This window comes from Helicoverpa zea, chromosome 20 (genome assembly GCF_022581195.2).
Source record: "Helicoverpa zea isolate HzStark_Cry1AcR chromosome 20, ilHelZeax1.1, whole genome shotgun sequence".
Classification (NCBI taxonomy): Eukaryota; Metazoa; Arthropoda; class Insecta; order Lepidoptera; family Noctuidae; genus Helicoverpa; species Helicoverpa zea.
The window spans coordinates 5,285,262-5,309,412 of record NC_061471.1 but is presented as its reverse complement, the minus strand read 5'-3'; the positions used below and the strand labels follow the sequence as shown (position 1 = coordinate 5,309,412).

Sequence of the window (24,151 nt, the reverse complement as noted above, 5' to 3'; positions counted from 1 at the left end):
TGATAAAGCTTAAAATTGAAAGTCGGTGTATAAGTTATACAGTAAAGTAATGTTATACAGTATAACATAACTTTTTTTGACATTTGAGTAAAAGGTTGTGGTATTGCAGGGCCCTTACCTATTGTATATCATAGTAGATATTCGTTTGTGTATACCATTCTAGTTTTTCGGACCGTTTCGGTCAATTGTCACTGTAAAATGCCCTTCATTCACATATCACACCGCAGCGGCATCTTCAACTAAAACTATGCATTTGTTTAGAATTGCTCTCCCCGCCATAGTATAAAGGCCAATGCATGAGATACAAGATAATTTATGTGTATAAAAGATTCTATGTGTACAGTGCGTGCAATGCAAGTTACCACCTCATACATTCGTGTGCACTTAAGGATTTTTCTATAGAAAATCCATATGGCACTAGTGCTGCACCGCGGCTGTGGTGGTACCACTGCCTCTGCGCCATAATCGTAGACACGCTTAAGAAGCACCTACTCTAAATTAATAGCAATATGTATTTTGACACACCATGACACATTATCATGTTTTCAAGCGCTGCGACACTCAATGTAGTAGGCGGTGGTTAAATGCATGAAAAGTCCTCACTGCATTTAGTTTCAATTTAGATCTGAATCTATAACAATAAGGATTCTTGGTTTTAAAACTAAAAAAACGGCCAAGTACGAGTCGGACTCGCGCACAGAGGGTTCCGTACCATCCAAACTAATATTATATATATATTTATCGAAATCGAGCAAAAATTAGCAAAAAAATCACGTTTGTTGTATGGGAGTCCCCCAAAATATTAATTTGAATCTAGTTTTCAGTATTTGTTGTTATAGCGGCAACAGAATTACATCATCTGTGAAAATTTCAACTCTCTATCACGGTTCATGAAATACAGCCTGGTGGCAGACGGACGGACGGACTGACGGACAGAGGAGCGAAAACAATAGGGTCCCGTTTTACCCTTTGGGAACGGAACCCTAAAAATAGGACCGAAGTCGGTTCTCGTTTTAAAGCTCCTAGCCCTAGCCAACCCCATGTGTCCATATCAACTCTCTCTCCTAAATAGACTATTGGAAACCACTCAGAGTACCTATGCAATTATAAAATAAACGGGGCCCTAACTCATTTGATCACCTTTACTTACATAACATTAATATTACCTTACTAGTTCGATTTTAACTTCAGTACAGCGAAGTTTAGCAGATAAGACCTGAGTGCTTAGTGCGAGTTTTCGTGAATTTTTTTACGGACTCACATATGAGCGCGTATACTAAGATTTGTATGGAACAAAAACAGCTCCATCTAGTGTCAAAAATTGGAACCTAAAGTAGCGAGTGCCAGTTTACAAATTTTTGAAATCGAATCGCTCGGACTCTCAAGTGAACGTGACAGGCACGTGATTGGTTTATTTCTGCCGTGATGCGAGTGCGAGATACAGATTTTGACAGATCGAGTAGTAAATAAATACAAACGAGATCGAATTTAGACAAATAGTTCTCACGAAGATTTTTGTGGTGACAGTGAAGTGAGGAGATATTCATATACAATAATTCAGTTTTTATTTATTGAAAATAATAACAAAGATATGGCAGGACGCTTTTTCTTCGCCTGGAGGATGTTTGCGGCCGCAAAGGCCCGCGATGAACGCAACAAAAGCGCCAGAATTGGGGCAAGGGCTCGCGCGTCTTTTAATCCTTTAGTCCACCTCACAGAGACGCAATTTAGACGCAGATACAGATTGCCCAAAAATATTTTTAAATTGTTGTGCAGTGAGCTAAAACAAAGCACAAACCTAAGATCCACTCAACGTGTTTCCTTGGAACATAAGGTATTTATCAATTCATGTTAGTTACAATGTCCATTTCCAAAACAAAACTATGTATATGATTGAAGAAACGTTCTCCTTCTTTTATTTGCAGGTGCTCACCGCTTTATTCTTTTATGCCTCGGGTTCCTATCAAAGGCCAGTTGGGGTAGCAAAACATGTGTCACAAAAAATGTGCAGTGTGTACATAGAAGAAGTAACCGAGGCTCTGAATCATAGCAATATATTAATGAAGTATATAAGATTCCCTAGCACTCCAGGTGCTAGACAAGAACTTAGTCAACGGTATTATTACTATCTTTAATATGTTTTTGAGCAAAATAAATTAATAATGTAAATAATTGATATACTAACAAAATTTTAACTCAGTTTTTACAGAAACTATGGATTCCCTGGAGTGGTTGGGTGTATTGATGGGAGCCATTTTAAAATAGTGGTACCAAAAAAAACTGAAGAACATTGGTATTATAGTCGCAAACACTACCATTCCCTCAATGTACAAATGGTAAATAAATAAAAAATACTATATTACTTTTGGGTTGAAATGGACATTTATTCAAACTAAATGTTTTCTTTGCAGGTTTGTGATGATCAATATAGAATTTTAAATGTTAATTCTAAGTTTGGAGGTGCAAATCATGATTCTTTTATATGGGAAAATAGTGATTTGAATGCATATATTCAGTCTTTGCACAGAAATGGAGAAATGGTCTGGCTTTTAGGTAAAGTAATATTTTGGTCTTTATTTTAATTTAGCTGCCTGCGTCAAATAATAATACAAATATTTATACTCTAGGAGACTCTGGTTACCCCCAACGCCCATGGCTAATGACGCCGATTTCTAATGCTGCTCCTGATACTCCAGAAGCCAATTATAATGAAAAACATATGAGAGCTAGAGTAGTCATTGAAAATACGTTCTCAAGGCTTAAGAATCGATGGCGTTGTCTTCACAAAGATAGAGTACTACATTATAAGCCACTTAAATGCTCTCGCATTATTCTGGCATGCTCAGTGCTGCATAATATAATGATTGATTTTGGAGTAGAAGACAGAGAGGAAGACATTCTGGGTTGGTATTATTATTTAACTTTAATGTTTTGTGTCATCTGATAATAATTTTACTTTCTTATTTCTTTTTCTTTCTTATTATTTCTAGGTCTGGAATTACCAGGGATAAGTGCTGGTGAATCTAGTCAAAACAACTATATAGAAAGAGAGGCCACGACGGATTTAATTAGAGGTCGAATACTAAGAGACCAAATAATAAGAAGATTGCAATAGTTTATAGTTATTTATTTTTGTAACTTTTTTTGTTTTAACTTATCTTGCTTATCAGTGATACTGTAATTTCATCTCAACTTTAATACATATTGTGTCCACTATATTATACCTACTTATATTTAATTGTGAACCAGTTACTTTTCTTTTTCTCTTAGTACTTAAATGGAAACAATTTGTTTATTTTGTATTGCTTAATGTAAGTAATTGTTAGACCTAAGTAAATAAATAAACTAATATGATTAAATATTTTTTATTACTGTCGCCATAAATGATTTATTAACAACATAACATTGTCCATTTAAGGGTTAATCTAAACTAATATTATAAATGCGAAAGTAACTCCTGTCTGTCTGTCTGTCTGTCTTTTCTTCACGCCTAAACTACTGAACCGATTTGTGTGAAATTTGGTACAGACATAGTTTGAAACTTGAGAAAGGACATAGGATAGTTTTTATTACAAAAAAAAATAAAAATAAAATTATTCTGGACATATAGCGCCATCTATTGGTCAAATGAAAAATAAAAAATATGTAGGTACGGTATGTATTTGTAAACAGGCTTAAGTAGGTACTGTTTTTCCATTTATTTATTAACTTGTCGAGATATAGTACTTATTATTATTATTAAAACAAATGAAAGGAACTTTGGCTTAAACACAAAAAGAAAATAATCCCAATAAACATACAAATACAAATAAACTACTAACTAATTAATCTTTACAAAACTTATCTACTAATTTATTTATTGCATCTAACGCCCTTAATCCTACAGCTTGCCACTCGCTATGAATTTTAAGTTCCATTTCTCTTATTCTATTCTGCTCTCTCTTCAACTCCATGTAGTCCCTGTGTTGCTCCATTTTGAAATTTCTCCAGTACTCTTCAGCTTGGAGAAATTGTTGAGCTGCCTCCTCTGTCCGTGGTGGCCTCACAGGTCTGCGGGGTGAGCCTCGGAGTCTTCGTTGCCTTGAATGGCGTGGTGTTGTGGGTCCAGCTTGTGAAGGCTCTGCCTGGACTACATGGACTTGAGAAGAGGGTCTTGTTGGAGAGAGCATACCCGTATTGTCTGTAATGTAAATATGAATTATAAAAGTTTTTTCTATACTTAGTCATCTTCAGTACCACCATAAGACTACAAGACCTATATTTTTTGTTATTTTAAGAACAAAGTAATTAAGGAATCTTTATCATACCTTCCAATCGTGCCTGCACATATGATGGTATGATGGTAATAGGTGTTGCCTGAGATGTCCTTTGAGCAACATATGAGGTTGATGGCCCAGGCTCGTTCCAAGGTTGGGTATCTAAAATATAAAATAAGAATATGTAATTGAAGATAGGCTTATGCCTACTTGTAAGAATAGTCAAATTAATATGATTATATCAATTGGTATGAAAAAAATCTTACTTTGTATCTCTTCCTCAACAAACATAAGAGGCGGGGAAGATAAAGCTCTTGTTAAAGTTGGTAGCGGTTAGCCTGCTGGTGCCGGTATTGGTGAGGTTGCTGGTGCTGGCTCATTACTATCTTGTGGAACAGAATTTTAATATAAAAAAATATCATTGTAACAATTATTATATTATTAGTAACAATATGTTGAAAGCTCACAATAGCAGCTTACCTTCTTCGCATTGAACTTGTGGTGGAATGTGAACCCCCTGGAAGAGAATTAAAAATAAGTTGCAATAAACTCAAATTATGATAAAAGCAGTTGAGTATGTATTATAGGCAAGTTAATAAGTTAAAACCTGTGCCAACCCAGCCTCTGCCACCGCTAAGCCCGTTGCTACTTGCGCACCAATCATATTGAGAACTCTGAGTTCTAAGTCTGATAGCTTGATGTGCATGGCAGGACCACCACCAGTACCGCTAGCTGCTCTATGCAAGCGGGCTGCTTTTTTCTTTGTGTTATTTTTATAATCACTCCAAACCTTAAATCATGCAATGAAGAATATTGTTTTATAAAGTTCGCTAACCACATTGTAAGCAAATTAGGTAGATGGTAATCATTACTAACCTTCTTCCATTTGTCAACAGTTTTAGAGTCACCGCTACCGTCACTATTGAGCAATTGTGCTAGTTCTTCCCAATAACCCAAACAGGCTATTTTACCTCTTGCATGGGAGGATGGTTTGCTTATGTCTCCATGCCTAAAAAAACATTCAACTACTTGATTACAAGTTCACAGACATGAGTACACTAGCCACCAAATAATTAAAATTCCACTTACTGCTCCATAAATGTCACCAACATATCAAATTGGGATGAACTTGTCTTCATTTTAAATTAATTAAATGAATTCAAAACAACTACAAATTTTCGGGCGTCGCGCCGGTTCAAACATAAACAAAACGTCAAACAATAACCCCAAAAATGTTGAAAGACATTCGTCCCATACGATTACATGCTAAAATGACGTCTTTCTAAATTTGGTAGGTTTATCCCACCAAGCGAACGGAACACCAACCTAACAAAAATGATCATCGCTATTCGCCGTGAGGAAACGTGATGCGAGTAGTTTGCGAGATGGCAACTCGCACTCGCTTAAATATTGCATTCGGTTCGTTTGAAGTTGACTCGCTAAACTCGACAGTGAAGTCATTCGCAAAATTTTGTTCAACTCGCACTAGGCACTCTGCTCTCAATCGATCCACACAACTGATAACTATCGATCTCGTGTAGTGCCAACTAGAGGCGAGTGGCGATACTCTACTTCGGACTTCGGTTCGAAGTTTAAATAATTAATGTGAGTGAGATGTCACTGTATTCAATTTATTGACACCCAGTTACGGTTTGTCAATGATCCACATGAGCGGGGAATAGTTACATTACATAAAATCGCTGTAATTTTTTTACGGTTTCCATTTATCACCGCTGTATCAACGCTTACCTACTGTATATGAAGTAATAGCATATTAGGTTATTAAAAGCAATAACATGTATATTTATATTTATAGTACGTAGATTTTGCCTTAGCAGTTTACTAATAAATTTGAGAAAGCAATTAATAAGCTACTTGAAAAATGCTTCATATTTTTTGCTTATATTTCATTCTACCATAACACCTATGTAGTTAGTAACAAAATATGTGCGGTAATTTTTGCATGTATGTTCACCTAGCTGTTTCACTCGGGTCTCGTGAGTGATAGTGCCCGTAAATATAGCCTATATTACTCAGGAAGAGTGTAGTTTAGCAACAGTCAAGGATTTTTTTCAAATCCGTTTAGTAGTTTCGGATAGTGATGTAAAATGAAAAAAAACGATTTGTTTTTTTTCACTTTATTGAAAAAAAACATGAAAAAAAACTTTGCATCGTTGTTTTTTTTCTAAATTTGGTTTTTTTCTAGCCTACTTTTTAGTTCAATTTTCAAAATTTCCCTTTCGTTGAGTTAATATCAATGAATGTTGCCAATATTTTCATGAAATTTGGTTCTGTTTTATCAGAAAAGTACCGTAGATTCAAGAATAAACCTAAGACTATTATGTAACCTTAAGTATTAATCTTTAACGGTAAATGCCCTAACAATTTTAGAGTTATTATACTCTTGAAAAAAACAAGGCCCAGAAAAAAAACAGTTTTTTATCTGTTTTTTTTTAAGGTGTTTTTTCACACTAGAAAAAAAACGGTTTTTTTGCAACACTAGTTTCGGAGCCTTTAGGGTACAAACAACAACAAAAAATTAGGGGCTTTTTTTATTAATTAATATTTTTGTACACAGTACACACAGTAAACAAAATAAAAAGAAAGAAAGAATAAACAATAAGTCCACCTTTTTTTATTAATTGATTTATTTTTGTACACAGTACACACTGTAAACAAAATAAAAAGAAAGAAAGAATAAACAATAAGTCCAGCTTTTTTTTTAAAGTTACTTTAACCAACCTACACCCATTCGTACAGGGTTACGTGTGATTCGATAAAAGGTTGCAAAAGCAACAAATCCTACTTATATTATAAATGTGAAAGTTTGTGAGAATGTATGGATGTATATTTGTTATTCAATCACGCAAAAACGGCTGGACCGATTTGATTAAAATTTGGTATGTAGATAGGTGATACCCTGGATTAACACATAGGCTACTTTTTATCAACACACCAAGCGGGTGAAGCCGCTGGCGGAAGCTAGTGTGTTATATTGGACATTTTAGACTTCTTTAACTCGACATTCAATTACAGATAACTCAAAGTGTTCATTTAGTAGAACCCATTCCTTTTTCGTCTCTAGCTAATACTTATTTCTTAACTTATATAATAATTTTGAGTAAAACATTAACACAGAAAAAATAATTATATAAGTATATTGTTTGATTTAATGTGTGTTTGAAAGCAAAATTATTAATACGAATACCTGTTAAAAAAGTGTATCGCATTAAAATATGTATGGCACAATTCGAAGCGTACAAATAGTTACAACAATAAATTATGCCTATTAATTAAACCTTACATATAGTTATGAAAACAACATACATTTCAAATTACCTATTGCGAAAATAACAACTGCGGTATTTCCACAGCTAAAACATCATTTCATGAATCGAACAGCCTACAATATTATAATTTACAACACGGATATTTAAACGTTCAACTTACTTAATTATTAATAAATATTAACACATTTATCTATCCGTATTTATGTGTCCGTAGGGAACTACTACCCGTATCCAGATAAAATATAGCCTAAGTATGTAACTTGGGAAGAATATTTCAAATCGGAGCAGTAGTTTCGAAGCTCTTAAGGTACAAACAAAAATATGTTTCCTCTTTCTTACGTTATATAGTAAAGATAAATCAACATTTTTATCAGGCCCTGCATGGTCCTGAAATCGGAGATGTTATACTATAGGTGTGTGCCCCACCTAGTCTCGAAAATTGTTATGTCACATTGTACTGGGATCGATCTATTATCACTGATCAGACTGTTATGGCTTTCAAGCCTGATATAGGAAGGATATATCGATTACAGCGCCGTGCAATGATTCTAGACGTCACCGTGCCACATGATGAGAACCTCGTGAAAGCTGAAAAAGATAAACAACTTAAATATCTGGATTTAGCTCACGAGGCTATCAACATTTGACGTGTGGATTCTGCAATCATTGTGGCTGTTAGTTGTTTCAACCAATGGCTCAATAGCCAAGAACCTCGGTTTATACCTAGAGAGGCTCCCGTTAGACGGTTGGATCAAGCGCTTGGTGCAGAAAGCAGTTCTACTCGACACGGCACGCATAGTCAGAAGGTTTCTGTCTATGGAGCCCTGACCGCCGGTAGTTTGGACCATGTTCCCAATGCCAGTGGGACACTAATTTTATATTTTAAATGTTCCTTTTTATAATAAATATTTAAACATGTAAACAGAGTAGGTGTTTATAAAAAAAGTATAATCAACATCACAAAAAATATCAAAAAATATAATCTTCTTATAAGCTACTTATGAATTAAGTATAAACGCATATAGTACCTACAACTAAAGCATTAACATAAATCACTATAATAAAGTCCCGGGCTGACAATATAATTGATTCGCAAGTCATCAAGGAGTTATTGAATTGTTCGTTACGTGCAAAATCATTACTTCGTTTATTTTTATGGAATCTAGCAGGTTCCTCGAACCAAACCTAAATAAGAAAGTGAACAATATTGTATGTTATCATCACTTTGAACAAATCGAAATTCTTAAACATAGGTTTATGTAGGTCTTACCCTAGCACAATACTTACAGATATTCAATTATAATTAAATCGCTTTTAGCTATACGATCACCCTTTATGTCACTTACTTTAATTTAAGATCAAAAATGTAAAAATTGGTATCTATCTATAATTAAAAACTTATCAGACTAAGGGTTCGACTAGATTGACAATTGCATTGGCTTTTATCTTATTCTTGCCTTTCATCGTACTTTTCAAGATGAAATTATCACTCTAACAAAAACTCTGAAAAACTAACGCTGAAAAAAAAAGTAAAAAAAAATGACTTCTGAAAACACTAAAAACCAAAATAAAAAACTATTTTTAGGTGCACCGGCCTGTTTTTTTAACGACAAAATTATCAAATGACCCCTCCCGCTGTGGGTTAGCAGCGGTGAGGGAGTGTCAGACTCTTACTGACTAAAAACCGTCGTGTTCCGTCGTAGGCCTTTTTATGTGCCAGGGCCGCGGTATCTCTTTCGAACAGTCCGCAGAGGTGCATCGGCCTAGGAGTCAGTGTCTAGTAAATGTAGCTATGTTTATTTCGCCACCAACTTCCAGACCGATACTAGGTGTAAAAATAAATTAAAAAAGATCCCGACGAATTAAGAACCTCCTCCTTTTTTTGAAATCGATAGAAAAATTATGGTTATGTATAAAACACTCGCTTCTTCTCATATTAACGTAGCCTTAAAATAATAACTTTTTCGTTTCTTACCAAATCTTTCTAACTATGTTATATTGAATGCAACGTGTTCTATATATGTATTATACAAAACTAGAGATTCATGACCTTAATTTTGGCCGCTAATAGGTAGCTTCTCTGTACTATGTAATAGAGGCACCACCTCAGCGGCATTCACCTACCTAGACATAAAAAGAAAACAGACAGAAATAATAGGTCTGTCTAAAGTAAATAAATAATACTGATTTTATGTCCAGCACTTTCCGTTTCCCACAATAATGTTGCCTATCAACTGAAGAAAAAGTATCATCACATTGAAATTCAAACAAAATCAATGCTATCAGTGCACTTCTATCTCTTCATGCTACTGCATCGCAGCCTTGCTTCGCTTTAGTGGCCAGTAAGTCTAAGTCAGGATCAAGATATGATGGTCCGCTCGTTCAATGGCACGTCGGTATGTTGAACAACATTCTCTTCGTCATCTTCTGTCGCCAAATATTTCTCAATGAATTCTGACATGCAGTTTAGCCAGCCATGTCTGTACATAATTTTTACCACACGTTTACGAAAAACTACCAGCAAAAGGAATATCAGTATTCCTTGTAGGGTGTTGAATATATCCAGTATGGTCCTGTAAATAGAACAAACGGATTAAGTATTACTGTTTGTATTAATTTGATGCGCTTTGTATCCAGTTGCACAACCAGATCAGAATAATAGATCAAGAAATTGTATTTTACTGGTAAATTGACTTATAATCCATCAAGGGTGCAAGTATATACGCTATTCAGCACTAGATGGCGTAGTCAGACGCAAAGTTGAGCAGTCTCAGTATTTTCATGTGGTCTTTTAATAATACCTGCATCACCCATTAAAAATGTTTAAGCAGCTGTTACAAAAACTTGTTTATACGCTACAAAATAAATATATCTAGCATCTCGTCCTGGGGCCCGATTCTCCTAATTTTACTTAAGCGACATACGATTCACGTTCGACTCGATTCGACTGAGATCCAATCCCGACTCGATTACGATTGAAGCGTATGTGGCATTCCGCTATTTTTTCTTTGAAATAAACGTTTTTATCCTTTTCTGTCATTCAATAATGAATCATTTTGTCTGCAAATGATTTACGATTGCAAAATGATTGTACAGCAAACTACCGTATAGACCAAAATCACCAAAATAGCAGACCAATCGTAAACCAATCAAATGTCAATCGAATACGATTGGTCTTTTATTAGTAGCAGAATGCCCGATATGGTTAAAACTGCTATTGCGATCATATTGCGATTCGATTTCTATTCGATTTTGACATTATTAACTTAGGAGAATCAGGCCCCTGTATGACACTTTGCAGCAGGTATACTGTACCTATCGTCACAAAATTTATGAATTAAGTTATAAGTAGCGCATTCTTATCAAACAAGTGAACCTTAGCATAGCCTGTATTTTCTTATCATTAGAGTGTATGTGTATTTCGTGACTACACAACGTCATTCGCACGTTTTTTACACACCTGATAAACTTTAAAAGAATCTAAAAACATTTGGGATGAAGTCATGAAACAGAAATAAACGATCGCTGTATAGATTGCGATTGTGATTTTATGTAGGTATGCCGTGACTTGAATAATACTTATGTTTACATAATTTGTATTTAGGTAATTTCGACCTTTTGGCTCTTATTTCGAAGGTTATTTGTGTCTAGCTGCTGCGATGCACATATGCTTGGTGTCAAAGTGTAAATAATGATTCAAATTGTTTACAAACCAAATAATATGCTTTCCCGCCAATGAACCAATCATTTCAAACACCCATGGAAGCCCCATAAGTATAATGAGTCGCACGGTCATCACGAACCTGGAAAAGAAAATAGATTGGTGTCAACATTTAGTTACCAATTAGTTATAATGAGATACGGCTGCTGCGAAACTATTATACAGTTACGTTGGAAATTGAAAGTCAATTGTGTTACGGTGTCCATAACGGTCATCATTCGAACACAAAACATGCCGATTTGACCAAACACTAAGTCTCGATCAATCGAACAATCAATGAAACTAAGCTTGTTATCTTTCTAAATAGAGAAGACAATCTTTTGTGACGGAAATAGGCCGTTCATAAAAATTTACCTACGAAAATTCATACTATTGTTATTTATAACTCACTTGTACTTCAGGGCTCTTGCGTGGCTCGAAGAAAGTGATAGGCGCCATATCATCACTGATGTGTAAATAAATATGCAAATATTGGCCGTCAGCAGTATGGAGATAACACTATACATGTAATACCATTGTTGGTACTTATCTGCAAATGAAATATATACAATTATTTTTGTAAAGTTTTCAGTGGTCAGATACTTTAGGAAAGACTAGCGACCCGCCCCGCCTTCGCACGGGATAACAGTATTTCCCCACTATTTAATGGATGTCATTATACATAAAAACCTTCCTCTTGAAACAATCTATTTGATAAAAAAAAACGCATGAAAATCGGTTGCGTAGTTTTTAAGATTTAAGCCTACAAAGGGACATAGGGACAGAAAAAGCGACCTTGTTTTATACTACGTAGTGATGACATAAAATAAATAAGGCAAATAACATATGAGATTCGTTAATAGGTGCAATTAAATGATGTTTTTTACAATATTTATTAATCCAAACCCATGAAAATTGTATCTTATTAGCCAGTAAATAAACTATTCTTGAATTACTTACTGAAGAACCAGCAGTGGTTTAATCCGATACCCGGCTTTGTGTGATCACCCGGGTGGAAGTTCACTATGGCCATGCATATTGTTAGGAGAGCCGGGCATACCCATGCGTATATCATATACCATTTGAACTCTCTCCAACCATAGTCCAAAATAGTGGGACGTCTGCAAAAATATTCACATTATAATTAGAAATATCTGCAAAAACATCTACTTTAAGTAGGGTAACGAAAACCCACATTTAAAATATAGTAGGCTTCTTACCTTATGCTTAATAAGACTTGAATTGATATAGCATTAGACCAGAAGAATGCAGCTATCATAAAGAAGTACACCAAAAATCCTGAAAACGACAATAAATAGGTACGTTTAGTTAAAACATCTGGTTCCATTAGTTAAAAAGCTATCCAGGTAGTATAATAAATTAGTAGTTTAAAAACACTATAAAAACACGCTTTTATAAATGTAAAACGTGTGTAAAGTTAAAAAAAAAAACAAGACTTTTCTAGTAAGTCCAAACACGAACATTGAATATTAATTATGGTTAAATTTAAAAAGGTAAAAAAGCGTTTTAAAATTACCTCGAACCGCACACCAGCCCATGTCACTGTAAATCATAAGTTTCATGATAACAAGAACCATGAGGCCAATAGCCAGGCTGCTACAAAAGTTGATAATACTTTTCCCTTGAACGTCCCTGAAAAGATTTTTTAGAAATGATAAGTACATTTAGGTTTGATGAGGGATCCCTAGGCTTAGTTAAAGCTGGTCAACCCTATACTCCTCAGACAAGGCCATCAGACTTTCAGGATTCCTCTTACTTACCCTCAACGATTGCAAAAAATGTTTAAATGACAGTTGATACACAAAAATTTGACGTGCCTTCCAAAACAAGGAGAAACTCGTTATGACATAGATGGGTCACCTAATTTCGGGCCTTCTTCTTATGATAAATCGATCGACCCCTGCAGCTTTTTCTCAGCCAGCTCCCTTTTCTTAAATATAATTCAAGTTGAACTAACCTTAATTCCGGCAATAACCCGTATATGAGGGCTGTGGCTGTCAAAAATATAATGGATATAATCATAGTATATCCCAGTATACTCTGGTCGATAATTTCTTCGTCTTCGCCAGCACATACTATCGAAACGGGCCTTGTTTTATTTAATTTGATGTCTAATCGGTTAGTAGTCACACTCAAGCAATACCTGTAAATAAGAGTAAAACGTTTATGATGTTGTATATTATATAATATATCTAGACAGTTTTGCATTGCATAAGATACGAGAAATCCAAGGACGAGAAAAGTAAGGACTTTCAGAAAACGCCAATGCCTAGTCGTAAAACAGATTTTCTAGTAATAAATCAGGCGTTACTTCGTGTATATTAACTCCGTGAGACAAATTTCGGATTCTTCGAAAGAGTTACCGCGGCCTTGGTCCATAAAGGGTTTAACAAAAATATGGGTTTTAGTCAGTAGGAATCTTACACCCCTCACGCTGCAGAATTAACTCTAATTATTTTTCAAGTTCTGCTACCGAACACTAGATGGCTCTAGAGGTATAACAACCTGTCTGGCAGTTTTAATAAGATTTATATATTCGGACCAAGGTGTTATAATACCGTTATAAATATCTATCCTTATATAATAAAGAGGAAACATTTTTTGAAATAAAACTACTTTTACGGATTTTATCGCGGTTTCATTAATATTTTCGGATCCTTTACAGTTGGATGCTGTAAAGGTCTGACCGTGACCATGAGTTTTTTTTTCAATGTGGAAATTTTTTTTTTTCGTTTGATAGGGTTTACTTTTCAGGTGATCCCATGGTCATCAGGTCAGGATCTGATGATGAAAACCCTGAGAAATCGGGGGCAACTTTCGAAAGTTGTAGGCATGCTAGGTTAAAAACTTGAAACTCAGGTGTATGTCTGGTAACACTATATATAATACAACAATGAAGGTTTGGAGCTGACCTGATGATGGAGACTAGAGAAGATCGAGGAAACTCGGCAACGGTATATATTAACTATCTCGTGTTTGGGCTTATATGATTCGTATTGACGAGAACTTTCCACTAACGTGGATAGTGACTAGTGACAACTATGGTTATCACTAAAAAGCTAAAAAACCTAAGCTAAGAAGCTAAGAAACCTTTTACAAGAAACTGACACCGAATACCGAAACAAAAAAAAAACAACTAATTTTAGGTGACTCATAAAAGTCGGTGGCGAAGTAAACTTAGGTCCATCCATTAGTAGACACTCTTAGTTTTTTTTGGAAGTCGGTTTTATTTTTTAATAGTTTCTTTCTGAACTGGTTTTTAACACGCTTACATTAGTTTCAATTGTAACTATGTATGTAAGGAAATCTTGGAATCTTAATTTGACCCATTTCCTGTTCTTCGATTAAGATGAAATTTTGCACACGCTCTGAGTTCTGATGTCAATACATGACTAGCTTGTTTTTTATTTTATTTTTTTTATTTGTTCATCGTTGTTATATATTCATGTGTCCAATACTTACATGTCTGGTTCAAATGTTTCATCAAAATTATCTCCAAGGTGTAGCTCTAGAGCGTCAGCGTCATTAACTTTAAAGCCTCTTATAAACCTTACGGTATTTTTGCACGACAAAGACACCGGTGAAGTAACATTGGTTTTAGGATCCCAACAAACATCACTTCTTATAAGAATTGCTTGTCCTGCCGGACAACATTGTTTACTTCCCAAAACACATTGGCACATTAGAATTGACAAAATCCACACAATTTGCAACATTTTGAAAAACTCTTATTCATTCACTTCTTATTCACTGGTATTTATTGCGTATTTTTCCACCGTGTTTGCTTAATTATATTTGAGTAGATTTCAAAAAAAAATGCACTCGATGTATGTTTTGTAAATATGAAAACAAAACTTTTAGAAAGCAGTGCGCACCGCCGCATCCGACGCCGGCTTTGCCTCTAATACGGCTGATTACGGTTCAGTCATAACTCGCAGCTATATAAACAATTTTTAAAACCGGCCAAGTGCGAGTTGGAATCTCGCATGAAGGGTTCCGTACAATTATTTAGAAAAAGAGCAAAAAAATCACGTTTGTTGTATGGGAGCCCCCGAAATATTTTTAGTTTTCAGTATTTGTTGTTATAGCGGCAACAGAAATACATCATCTGTGAAAATTTCAACTGTCTAACTATCACGGTTCATGAGATACATTCTGGTGACAGACGGACGGACGGACGGACGGACGGATAGAGGAGCGAAAACAATAGGGTCCCGTTTTACCTATTGGGTACGGAACCCTAAAAAAGGCTTGATGACGTGCAATGGTGGTTGCGTAGTAAGGTAGCTAGGGTTCCGTAGCTTTCAGATTAACCCCGAACGGACGAACAGACAGTCATATCGAAACTACATAAAAGTATTCCTAGTTTAGTACGAAAGTCTAAAACTGGAGAATGTAAGAAGTGTTGTTTTAATAAAGCACAGCACATTCTCCAAATATTTTTTGCACATTACATGCATTTTTTCAAAATTAACATTAAATAATTTATTTCAGCTGCTGAACATGTTAAAATTCTATGCGAGATTCGAAATTAGTGACGAGACAGGAGATCCTATGACCGACCGGGATATGACCCTTCAGCATTATTCTAGGATAACTTCACTACAGGTACAAACATACAATAAAATTAATAAATTATGCAACACATGAAATACTTATATTTATTTTTATTTTAGAAAGCAGCATTTTCCAAATTTCCCGACCTGCGACTTTTTGCCCTTGCAAATGTCGCTAGTGTGGATACCAGGGAGAGTTTACAAAAACATTTCGGTAATTTAAGGTAAGTTCCAGAAGCTAAACTATTTAAGTATAGCTTTTTTATACAAACTGACGGCTCGCAAGTAGCTCCGAGCACGCGCATGTTGCCCGTACCATAATTACATGGCACCTTGACGCCTATAATTTTTTTGACACCTTTTTCAATGACTACATACCAAATGCTTATAGTCTAACAAAAGTATTATTTTTTAAAATTGCATTTTTTCCATAGCACTAATAGTTATTAATTTTATTTGAAAAACTAAAATTAACAATGAATCATGAAATCAAAAGTCACATTTTTTTCCATTAAAACGGCGTCATGACGTCATCGACAAACATTTTGGTTTTTACAATAGTATTAATCGATCGTTTATTTTATAGTGAGAATGCTCTTCGCGCCATTGCTACTTACCTGAACCTTGTGCCACCAGAAGGAAAGGAAAACGAAGCCCCTTGGCATCGTGTTGATAAAGAGTTTCTTAAGGAACTATTGGTAAGGACAATATATAAATTAGTAAATAGATTCGGAATAAAACTTCAGATATTTTATTTTTAGATCTTTAACTTAGTTACACATACTTGCCTTGTTCACCAGATCTCGCGGCACGAACGTCGCATATCGCAACTAGAAGAACTAAATTCCATGCCCCTCTACCCTACGGAGGATGTTATATGGGATGAGAACGTGGTCCCGACAGAAATCTACAGCGGAGAGAATTGTCTCGCATTGCCCAAACTGAACCTACAATTCCTCACCTTACATGATTACTTGCTACGAAATTTTAACCTCTTCCGTTTGGAGAGCACATGTAAGTAACCGGTTTTGATTTTATTTTTAAACATATCATAAAATAAAAATCGGCCAAATACGAGTCGGCCTCGCACACGAAGGGTTCCGTACCATTTATGAAACAGACAAAAAAATCATGTTTGTTGTATGGGAGCCCCCCAAAATATTGATTCAATTCTAATTTTCAGTATTTGTTGTTATAGCGGCAACAGAAGTACATCATCTGTGAAAACTTTGGGTACGGAACCTTAAAAAAGTATTTTTATTTGCTGGTATAGCTTCGCAGAAGTATTGTCAAATATGTTGTTTAAAAATAAATATAAAATATACAAATATAATATTTAAATATAAAAAATACTTTTTCTCGGAACCGCAGCAATTTTGCCATCCGTCCGTGCGTAACAGAAGCGGAATACTACTTCTTCTGCCGCTTGATTTGACTATTTATATATCTTTCAACGTGCGGTTTCATTTGGTGAGTTACGGGCGATACTTCTACAAAAACAAAGTGGCGACATTTTGGCTGGTGGTGATCGTATTAGTAAGCTGCTCCCCGTCTAGGCGTTAACACGCGTTGACTCATCATGCTGCAATTTTTACGAAAAAATATTTCTGCTATTATATAATATGTATAAAGTATAGTTTATCTACTTTTACATCCTTGGCCTGTGCTTTATATCCCAATTGCTTGTGATCTGAATACCAAAAAAAGTTTATATGGACAACTTTAACGTGATATACTCGTACTTTAGTTTATAAAGTACTTACTGGTTTTTTTCTCCAGTTAATTTAAGTAATCAGTCGAGCAGTCTTTTTTTTCTCAAATTTAATGTTTTTAAAAAATATCTTTGTTACAGACGAAATTCGTCAAGACATTGAAGATGCCGTCTATAGATTGGCCCCATGGTATGCATATTTTCTTAACCACACATTATAAATATTTCATTTCTGAGGATTAATTCTGAGGACGGGATATAATTTCCTAATGGACTTTTCTGAAAAATCTTTAATTTCCAGGCGTGCCGAAGACTCAAGTGTTTATTTTGGAGGCTGGGCAAGAATGGCCCATCCAATTTCCAGTTTTGCAGTTGTGGAAGTTGCGAAACCAAATATCGGAGAAAAGGCACCCTCGTGTGTTCGAGCTGATGTCACAGTCACGCTCAGCGTCAGGAACGAAATAAAGCACGAGTGGGAGAGCTTAAGAAAACATGATGTTTGCTTTTTAATCACTGTTAGACCAACGCAAGGCATAGGTAAGAACAGGGTGTTGTCAGATTCAAACTGTATAGTTGCGAGTAATTTATCTCTAAAATCTATTGCAACTCTTCGTGTCTTTTATCCGCCAGGTACAAAATATGACTATAGAAAAAGCATGGTTGAGCAAGCGGGTATAGTTTACGTCAGAGGTTGCGAAGTGGAAGGTATGCTGGACGCGTCTGGTCGGGTCATTGAAGAAGGCCCTGAGCCCAGACCTGAGCTTGAAGGAGACGCGAGAACTTTCCGCCTACTCCTCGATCCTAACCAATACAGACTTGACCTGGACCACGCAAGTAAAGGAAATGAGGTTTGTATTTTATAATAAAATTCTCGTGGCTTCCAGCTGAACAACCGCACCAGTCAAGTACTTAAGTCGTTTAAAATAGAAGCAGTTTTCAAAACATTCTGCAAATATGTATGTAGAAATCACGTACGCTTGAAAGAAAGTAATAAATATTTACTCAGTACATCAGTTGAGAGGGAACTACCTACCTACTACAGATTCTGATTATTGGCACCACGTTTCTATGAACTATTTATAATTCGTCATACCTTGTCAAACAGGTTCTAATAATGAAAAGTACAAATACTATAATGAATTATTTTGTTGGAATAGGTATAATTATGACTAAGTTAGAAATCATTTATCCTGACTAATTATATTTCAAAATATTTCATCATTACTACCACACATGTAGTTATGGGTGATGTAAACGTCGTGTATCTATCAGGCTGGAGTCAAATGAACCTTTTCCAGCCCCAGCAGTTTTGGGAAGCTTTTGTACTGCAAAGCAAGATACTAATTCTTTATTCTTTAAATTTAGGACGTCTACGAAACTTTCAACATAGTAATGAGGCGAAAACCTAAAGAAAATAACTTCAAGGCAGTTTTGGAGACAATCAGGGAGCTGATGAACACCGAGTGCGTGGTTCCCGAATGGCTTCACGATATCGTGCTCGGGTACGGAGATCCTGGTCAGGCGCACTATACCAGGTAACCCCACCTTTCATTAAGCTGCCTTCTATTTACTCTATGGCTGGCTTACTTGACAGAAGTACCTAGAAGATGAAGAACTCCAAAGTAATTGAGGGTAGATTTGATTTTAAGCAGCAAAACTCTGATAGTGACTTTTAGTTTCACCTAAAGAGGAAGGTGTCGTGTAACGATGTCACTAAAAAAATATCTGTGTACTTTCTTCTACTAATACTTTTATCTGGTAATCCGTATCATCTTGCAATGTTTTAGAATGCCCAATGAAATCCCAACACTGGATTTCAACGACACCTTTTTGGACATGGAGCATCTAAGAAACAGTTTTCCTGGGTATGAAATCAAAGTGCAAACTGATGATCCTAGAAAACTTGTCAGGCCTTTCAAGTGAGTTTTCTTCTTTATTTTTGGCAACTGTAGGTAAAGAAACATGAGTCCTTAGACTTCGTACTGTAAGTTAAAAGTTTCATCGTCATCCGTAGTGGACAGACCAAGAAGTTTGATTTTGAATTGACTAGATTTTTTAGGATTATTTGCATGTCTTAAATCATTAATCGTGAGTTGATGATTGGACGAAATGAACGAATAAAATAATTATATACATACTAGCTGATCCCGCGAACTTCGTATCGTTCAAACCTTTCCTGGACCTCTACAAACATTTTAAAACCAAAATCAGCTCAATCGGCCCAGCCGTTCTCGAGTTTTAATCAGACTAACGAACAACAATTCATTTTTATTTATAAAAAAGAAGATTTGAAACAAGCCGTTCCGATTTAACCGGTTTTATGTCGTTATGATGTTTGATTCGTCGAAAATTTATTAACTTTACAATTAATTCATTCATTATCAAATTAGTTGGTTACGACTAATGACTTTGGTAGTAGGAAATACCAATCATGACTAATGTAGATTTTTGGCAACCAACTTTCCCAATTTTCTGAATTTCAAGAAAAATTTTTTCCCCTACCAACCAATATATTAATGGCAAGTCATTAACATCCTGTTAACTGATACATGTTGATCCCCACAATGTACAACAAATTAATAATAGAATGTAAATCATTTTGAATGAACTTATATTTAGACTCCGAACTGTGTAAATTTTGACGTTTGACTAAAATGAATCATTTTATGAGTTTCTACGTGCGAAATGAAACTAACGACCCAATTTAGATCTGAAAAGTAGGTACTTCGGAGACCGTTAACAATTTTTAAGGTGCGTGAGGAAGAACTAAACGCAGGTAATACTGCGGGAATTCCTTAACCACGAGCTGTTCCTTTACTGCATATATTAATAGTGTGTATTAAATCTGCATATATTTGGCTGCCACACTTTATTAACTATATACACACAAAATATTTTTAAATCTGTACTATTTAACAGGGTTACGTTTGAGAATGTTCTCCGTAAACAAAAGGAGGGTGATGATGCCATGGATGAGGATGAACCTCGTAAAGTGATCCTCGTGGAGCCGCACGTTCAGCCTAAGAGAGGACCTTATCTTTCCAACGAGCCTAAAAAGTGAGTACAACTAACGAATTTTCTTTACAGCGTAACTTCGGCCTGCATCCCTGTAGGTCAATGCTCTCCTAGTTTCATGGTTATGTGTAAGACTGTGTGCCCACTGAAGCAGAGCGGTGTCGAGCGTGCTGCGATTCAACCTTCAACATCTCCACTCCGCTTCAGCGGAAATATTGGGAAAATTGTTTAGAATATTGGGAAAATAGGATAAATTCGGTCTCACTCTCGGCTTTTGACTGTTGAAAGAGTTCCAATTCGAGATTGCAACCCAGTATGCTTTTCAACCCGCCCGGGTCCGCTAACAATAGCCGCCGGGCCTGGTATGAATGGCCAGGCCCTAGATGTCTAGAAGGTTTGCAATCTGTAGTTCCAATACTTATAATCGTGATGTGCCTGAGAGAACACGTGTCACTGAGCACTCACGACCACCAAACGATACGAATAGGCAAAGCAGCTGCGGTCTACCCAGCTCCGCTCCACCCCTCTTCACTCAGCCTCAATGGAACCGCAGCCTAAGACTCTCTTTGAAAAAACAAATCTAATAAAAGTACCGTAAGGCCCAATTGCAGCCAATACAGCAATACTACTTATAATAGGCTAAATTAATTAAATTGTCTCGCGCATTTCCGTCGCACACAACACAGTGACGGTTGTTTAAACGGCGTCTAGAGCTGATAAAGTCACAGGCACTGCAATCAAGGTTTATTTTGAGCTGCAGTTATCTTGACACAGTCATGATGCATTATTATTTTTAATGGAATGGGCAAAAGTTGATTCAAAATGTTTGTGTATGTGTGTAGGTTTGTAGCTTTGAATATATCGCAGACATTACTATAGAATACTTATCTAGCAGGGTCTCCCAATTGCGTTGGTTCAGTCTAACTGTTTTGACGCAGTTGGCTTTTTTGTTTTTTAAATAATATGTTTCCTCAATATTATATTTGCACTTCCCATCGCGTTATTTAAACATAGCTGCAATGTTTAATTAATCGGCGTTATCAATATAATAAATTGGTATGCTGTCAGCTGCTCATGTTCCCGCGATTTCTGAGAAGGAGACTATAAATAAAACAAAACCGCTAATTTTGACTAGACAATAAAACTGCGAAGAAGCGGCAGTTGTCTTTTAAATGTACCAATCAGAAAAGACCCGTCAATATTGTCTTGTCGGTCCATTTCTTATTTCATGTTTTATTCGAAGTCGGAACATCCAGTGTATTGCTTATTTATACAGTTGCTGCTAAAAATTGAAACAACAAAATAGTTTTCATACGACATCCGTGTCTAAAATCTTTAAAAAGTATATATGTTGTGAATATTATTTAAAAAAATGGTTCCTCCCTCCTAGAGCCTGCAATGCATGTTCCTTAAATACTAGTAATTATCAGTCTCCACATGTCTAGAAAGAACACACATGTTTAAAAAAAAACATGTGTGTTCTTTCTAGACATGTGTGTGTAGAAATAAACTATTTACGTAAAAATATATGGGAATGAGCCAGCGATAGTCTGACATTGTTAAAGTTCTGTCAATAACTTGGTATTTGAACAAACGTACAGAGGGACTTTGTATTTTACATAATGGTAACCATTGATACATAATTACTCGGATAAACCCACTATAACGCTAATCTTACTATAACGAGTAACTGTTGAGTTCTTAGAACTTGAGTGCTGATAAAGTTTTTATTTCTGTTAACAGGAACACAATACCTTTCACTCCGACGCAAGTTGAGGCTATTCGGTCGGGAATGCAACCTGGATTGACCTTGGTAGTGGGTCCACCAGGAACAGGTATGTTGGAATCAATTAATTTGGGCACACAAAGAGGGACTTATACTCAACATTTTTCCCCCAATTTTAAGAACATCATTATGACGATGATGAGAAACTACCATGACTTCTAGCGCACCCATATCACATACCTGAAGAGGTATTTCCTTATAGGGATTGATTTTACCTTACCAAAATTTACTTATGAAGTCAGGAGCTAATGATGCTGTTATTAGTATTCAAGATTTCCTGAAATTACAACAGGAATTTACGACAACAACGGGAAAAGTTTAGTTATTAAATATAATTATATTTCTGAGACCGCAGAATGTAGTGATTACAAGTGCCTTTATACCGGTGGATATTGTATGAGGTAACTTAATCTGATGTATGAATATGACCGATATGTACATAATTTAGTACTTATGACATTTTATACGCGAATTACATGCTTTGTAAAAAAAATACAATCACAAAAAAAACAAAAGAACTTCAACTGAACCAGAATAGGTAGTTAGGCAGTCATATTACTGTTCTTATGAATGTTCTGGGGATGATCCCCTTAGTTTCTCTTAGACCATTTACCGGACGGATATGTTTAATTATGCTTCGTTATAGTTACCGCTTGACTCAAATGAACTAACATTTATTACACGCTAATGCACGTAGTAACTCCAATTGCCCGAAAATTAAGCCCGCTAATGATCCAGGCGCTGGGAAATACCCCTGAGCATAATTTGGAGGACATGAAATGGCAAATATATAATTATTTTCTTTAAATCATGTAATGTATTTACAAATAAATGTAAAATAATGGGAAAATGACCAAGCTTTCAGTTATTTAAAGCATTTTATACTTGACACTACTAAAAACAAGCAAAGTTATCACATTTACCACCAGTAGCATTTCATTATTGAAAGTATTTCATGATCTTCGACAGGTAAAACTGACGTAGCTGTACAGATCATATCGAACCTGTACCACAACTTTCCGTGGCAGCGCAACCTTGTGGTCACTCACAGTAACCAAGCACTCAATCAGCTGTTCGAAAAGGTAGCAGAGCTGGATGTGGATGAACGGCATCTGCTACGTCTGGGACACGGCGAGGAGGCTCTACAAACTGATAAAGACTTCTCAAGGTTAGTAAGAAAATGGATAATTTACTTTGAAACAAATTACCAAAAAAACTACAGAAGTTATCTCTCTACGTCAGTATTCAAACGTCAATAGTAAGCGGTTATCATAAATGATTTACCAACGACTTACATAAGATGATGGAACTGGTTCTAAGTACAAACATCAATAATACACATACTCAAGCATTTACGTCGATAAAGTGCCGATTCATGTCAATGAATCATCAATCGTCATATTTCACAAATGCGATAATAATGTCAGTCAAGAGTTTAGACTTATATTTTAGTGCACATGCTTGAAATTTGATGTGGTTTTGAGTTATGAGTCTCGCAACGGTTGACATAGTTTCATGTTCAGAAAGAGGAATGTTATGTTTAAAACAATGCGCTGCATAATATAGTCATATATATAGAAATATATACATGTATCTGTTGTTCAGTGGAACGGCATGAAGGTTAATGTACATTTGTACAGTGCCGATATTGTATTTTGCACTTTATACTAACCAATAACTCCATTAACAAGGTAAGTGGCATAAAAGCTTGGGATATAGCCGCACTATGAAGCTAAACTAAATTGAAAAATATATCCAATATCCTCATCTAACCGAAATATATTTGCCCTTAAAATAAAAAAAGCCGTAGCCTGCC

General features: G+C 35.7%; 4 protein-coding genes and 1 long non-coding RNA gene across 7 annotated transcripts in view; 2 read left to right on the top strand and 3 right to left on the bottom strand.

The window, feature by feature from the left end:
• Window positions 1-24,151, top strand: part of LOC124640257 (RNA helicase aquarius) — a 60,244-nt gene that overhangs the window by 18,696 nt on the left and 17,397 nt on the right. Inside the window, exons 7-18 of the mRNA XM_047177942.1 lie at window positions 15,762-15,875; window positions 15,944-16,047; window positions 16,410-16,521; window positions 16,624-16,837; window positions 17,676-17,724; window positions 17,836-18,071; window positions 18,165-18,382; window positions 18,900-19,069; window positions 19,322-19,453; window positions 20,454-20,591; window positions 22,293-22,384; window positions 23,305-23,503. Coding sequence (XP_047033898.1) covers window positions 15,762-15,875; window positions 15,944-16,047; window positions 16,410-16,521; window positions 16,624-16,837; window positions 17,676-17,724; window positions 17,836-18,071; window positions 18,165-18,382; window positions 18,900-19,069; window positions 19,322-19,453; window positions 20,454-20,591; window positions 22,293-22,384; window positions 23,305-23,503 — 1,778 coding nt within the window. The remainder of the gene's footprint in view (window positions 1-15,761; window positions 15,876-15,943; window positions 16,048-16,409; window positions 16,522-16,623; window positions 16,838-17,675; window positions 17,725-17,835; window positions 18,072-18,164; window positions 18,383-18,899; window positions 19,070-19,321; window positions 19,454-20,453; window positions 20,592-22,292; window positions 22,385-23,304; window positions 23,504-24,151) is intronic.
• On the top strand, window positions 1,373-3,536 carry LOC124640261 (putative nuclease HARBI1). The gene is made up of 6 exons (XM_047177946.1): window positions 1,373-1,834; window positions 1,926-2,116; window positions 2,201-2,336; window positions 2,412-2,553; window positions 2,628-2,903; window positions 2,991-3,536. The coding sequence occupies exons 1-6, from the start codon at window positions 1,592-1,594 to the stop codon at window positions 3,113-3,115; spliced, it is 1,113 nt and encodes a 370-aa protein (XP_047033902.1). The 5' UTR covers window positions 1,373-1,591; the 3' UTR covers window positions 3,116-3,536.
• LOC124640263 lies at window positions 3,770-6,241 on the bottom strand. Of its 3 annotated transcripts, XM_047177949.1 has the most exons (7): window positions 5,346-6,241; window positions 5,133-5,265; window positions 4,864-5,046; window positions 4,737-4,773; window positions 4,523-4,651; window positions 4,308-4,418; window positions 3,770-4,180 (listed from the first exon to the last, which is right to left on the bottom strand). In XM_047177949.1, exons 1-5 carry the CDS (start codon window positions 5,393-5,395, stop codon window positions 4,590-4,592), a joined length of 465 nt encoding a protein of 154 aa, XP_047033905.1. In that variant the 5' UTR covers window positions 5,396-6,241; the 3' UTR covers window positions 3,770-4,180; window positions 4,308-4,418; window positions 4,523-4,589. The 3 variants fall into 3 exon arrangements, with proteins under 3 accessions (XP_047033905.1, XP_047033903.1, XP_047033904.1); XM_047177947.1 differs by lacking the exon at window positions 4,864-5,046 and having other exon boundaries at window positions 4,523-4,642; window positions 5,133-5,783; XM_047177948.1 differs by lacking the exons at window positions 5,133-5,265; window positions 5,346-6,241 and having other exon boundaries at window positions 4,523-4,642; window positions 4,864-4,949.
• LOC124640259 (G-protein coupled receptor Mth2-like) lies at window positions 8,478-15,184 on the bottom strand. Its single transcript, XM_047177944.1, has 8 exons — window positions 14,730-15,184; window positions 13,225-13,410; window positions 12,784-12,899; window positions 12,467-12,545; window positions 12,207-12,367; window positions 11,658-11,796; window positions 11,260-11,349; window positions 8,478-10,119 (listed from the first exon to the last, which is right to left on the bottom strand). The coding sequence occupies exons 1-8, from the start codon at window positions 14,981-14,983 to the stop codon at window positions 9,906-9,908; spliced, it is 1,239 nt and encodes a 412-aa protein (XP_047033900.1). The 5' UTR covers window positions 14,984-15,184; the 3' UTR covers window positions 8,478-9,905.
• Window positions 23,201-23,817, bottom strand: LOC124640264. Its single transcript, XR_006985543.1, has 2 exons — window positions 23,631-23,817; window positions 23,201-23,484 (listed from the first exon to the last, which is right to left on the bottom strand). It is a non-coding gene; the product is annotated as an uncharacterized LOC124640264 (long non-coding RNA).

Bases quoted from the DNA above. Each gene is read 5' to 3' on its own strand.
- LOC124640263 (XM_047177947.1), bottom strand. From the start codon at position 4,547: ATGTTTGTTGAGGAAGAGATACAAA. The intron at 4,419-4,522 runs GTAAGATTTTTT...TTTATATTTTAG, and splicing joins TGTTGAGGAAGAGATACAAA to ATACCCAACCTTGGAACGAG. The intron at 4,181-4,307 runs GTATGATAAAGA...TTTACATTACAG, and splicing joins TGTGCAGGCACGATTGGAAG to ACAATACGGGTATGCTCTCT.
- LOC124640259 (XM_047177944.1), bottom strand. From the start codon at position 14,983: ATGTTGCAAATTGTGTGGATTTTGTCAATTCTAATGTGCCAATGTGTT. The intron at 13,411-14,729 runs GTAAGTATTGGA...TCTTATTTACAG, and splicing joins GAAACATTTGAACCAGACAT to GTATTGCTTGAGTGTGACTA. The intron at 10,120-11,259 runs GTTTGTAAACAA...TTCTATTTACAG, and splicing joins GCGGGAAAGCATATTATTTG to GACCATACTGGATATATTCA.
- LOC124640261 (XM_047177946.1), top strand. From the start codon at position 1,592: ATGGCAGGACGCTTTTTCTTCGCCTGGAGGATGTTTGCGGCCGCAAAG. The intron at 2,337-2,411 runs GTAAATAAATAA...TTTTCTTTGCAG, and splicing joins ATTCCCTCAATGTACAAATG to GTTTGTGATGATCAATATAG. The intron at 2,554-2,627 runs GTAAAGTAATAT...TTTATACTCTAG, and splicing joins AGAAATGGTCTGGCTTTTAG to GAGACTCTGGTTACCCCCAA.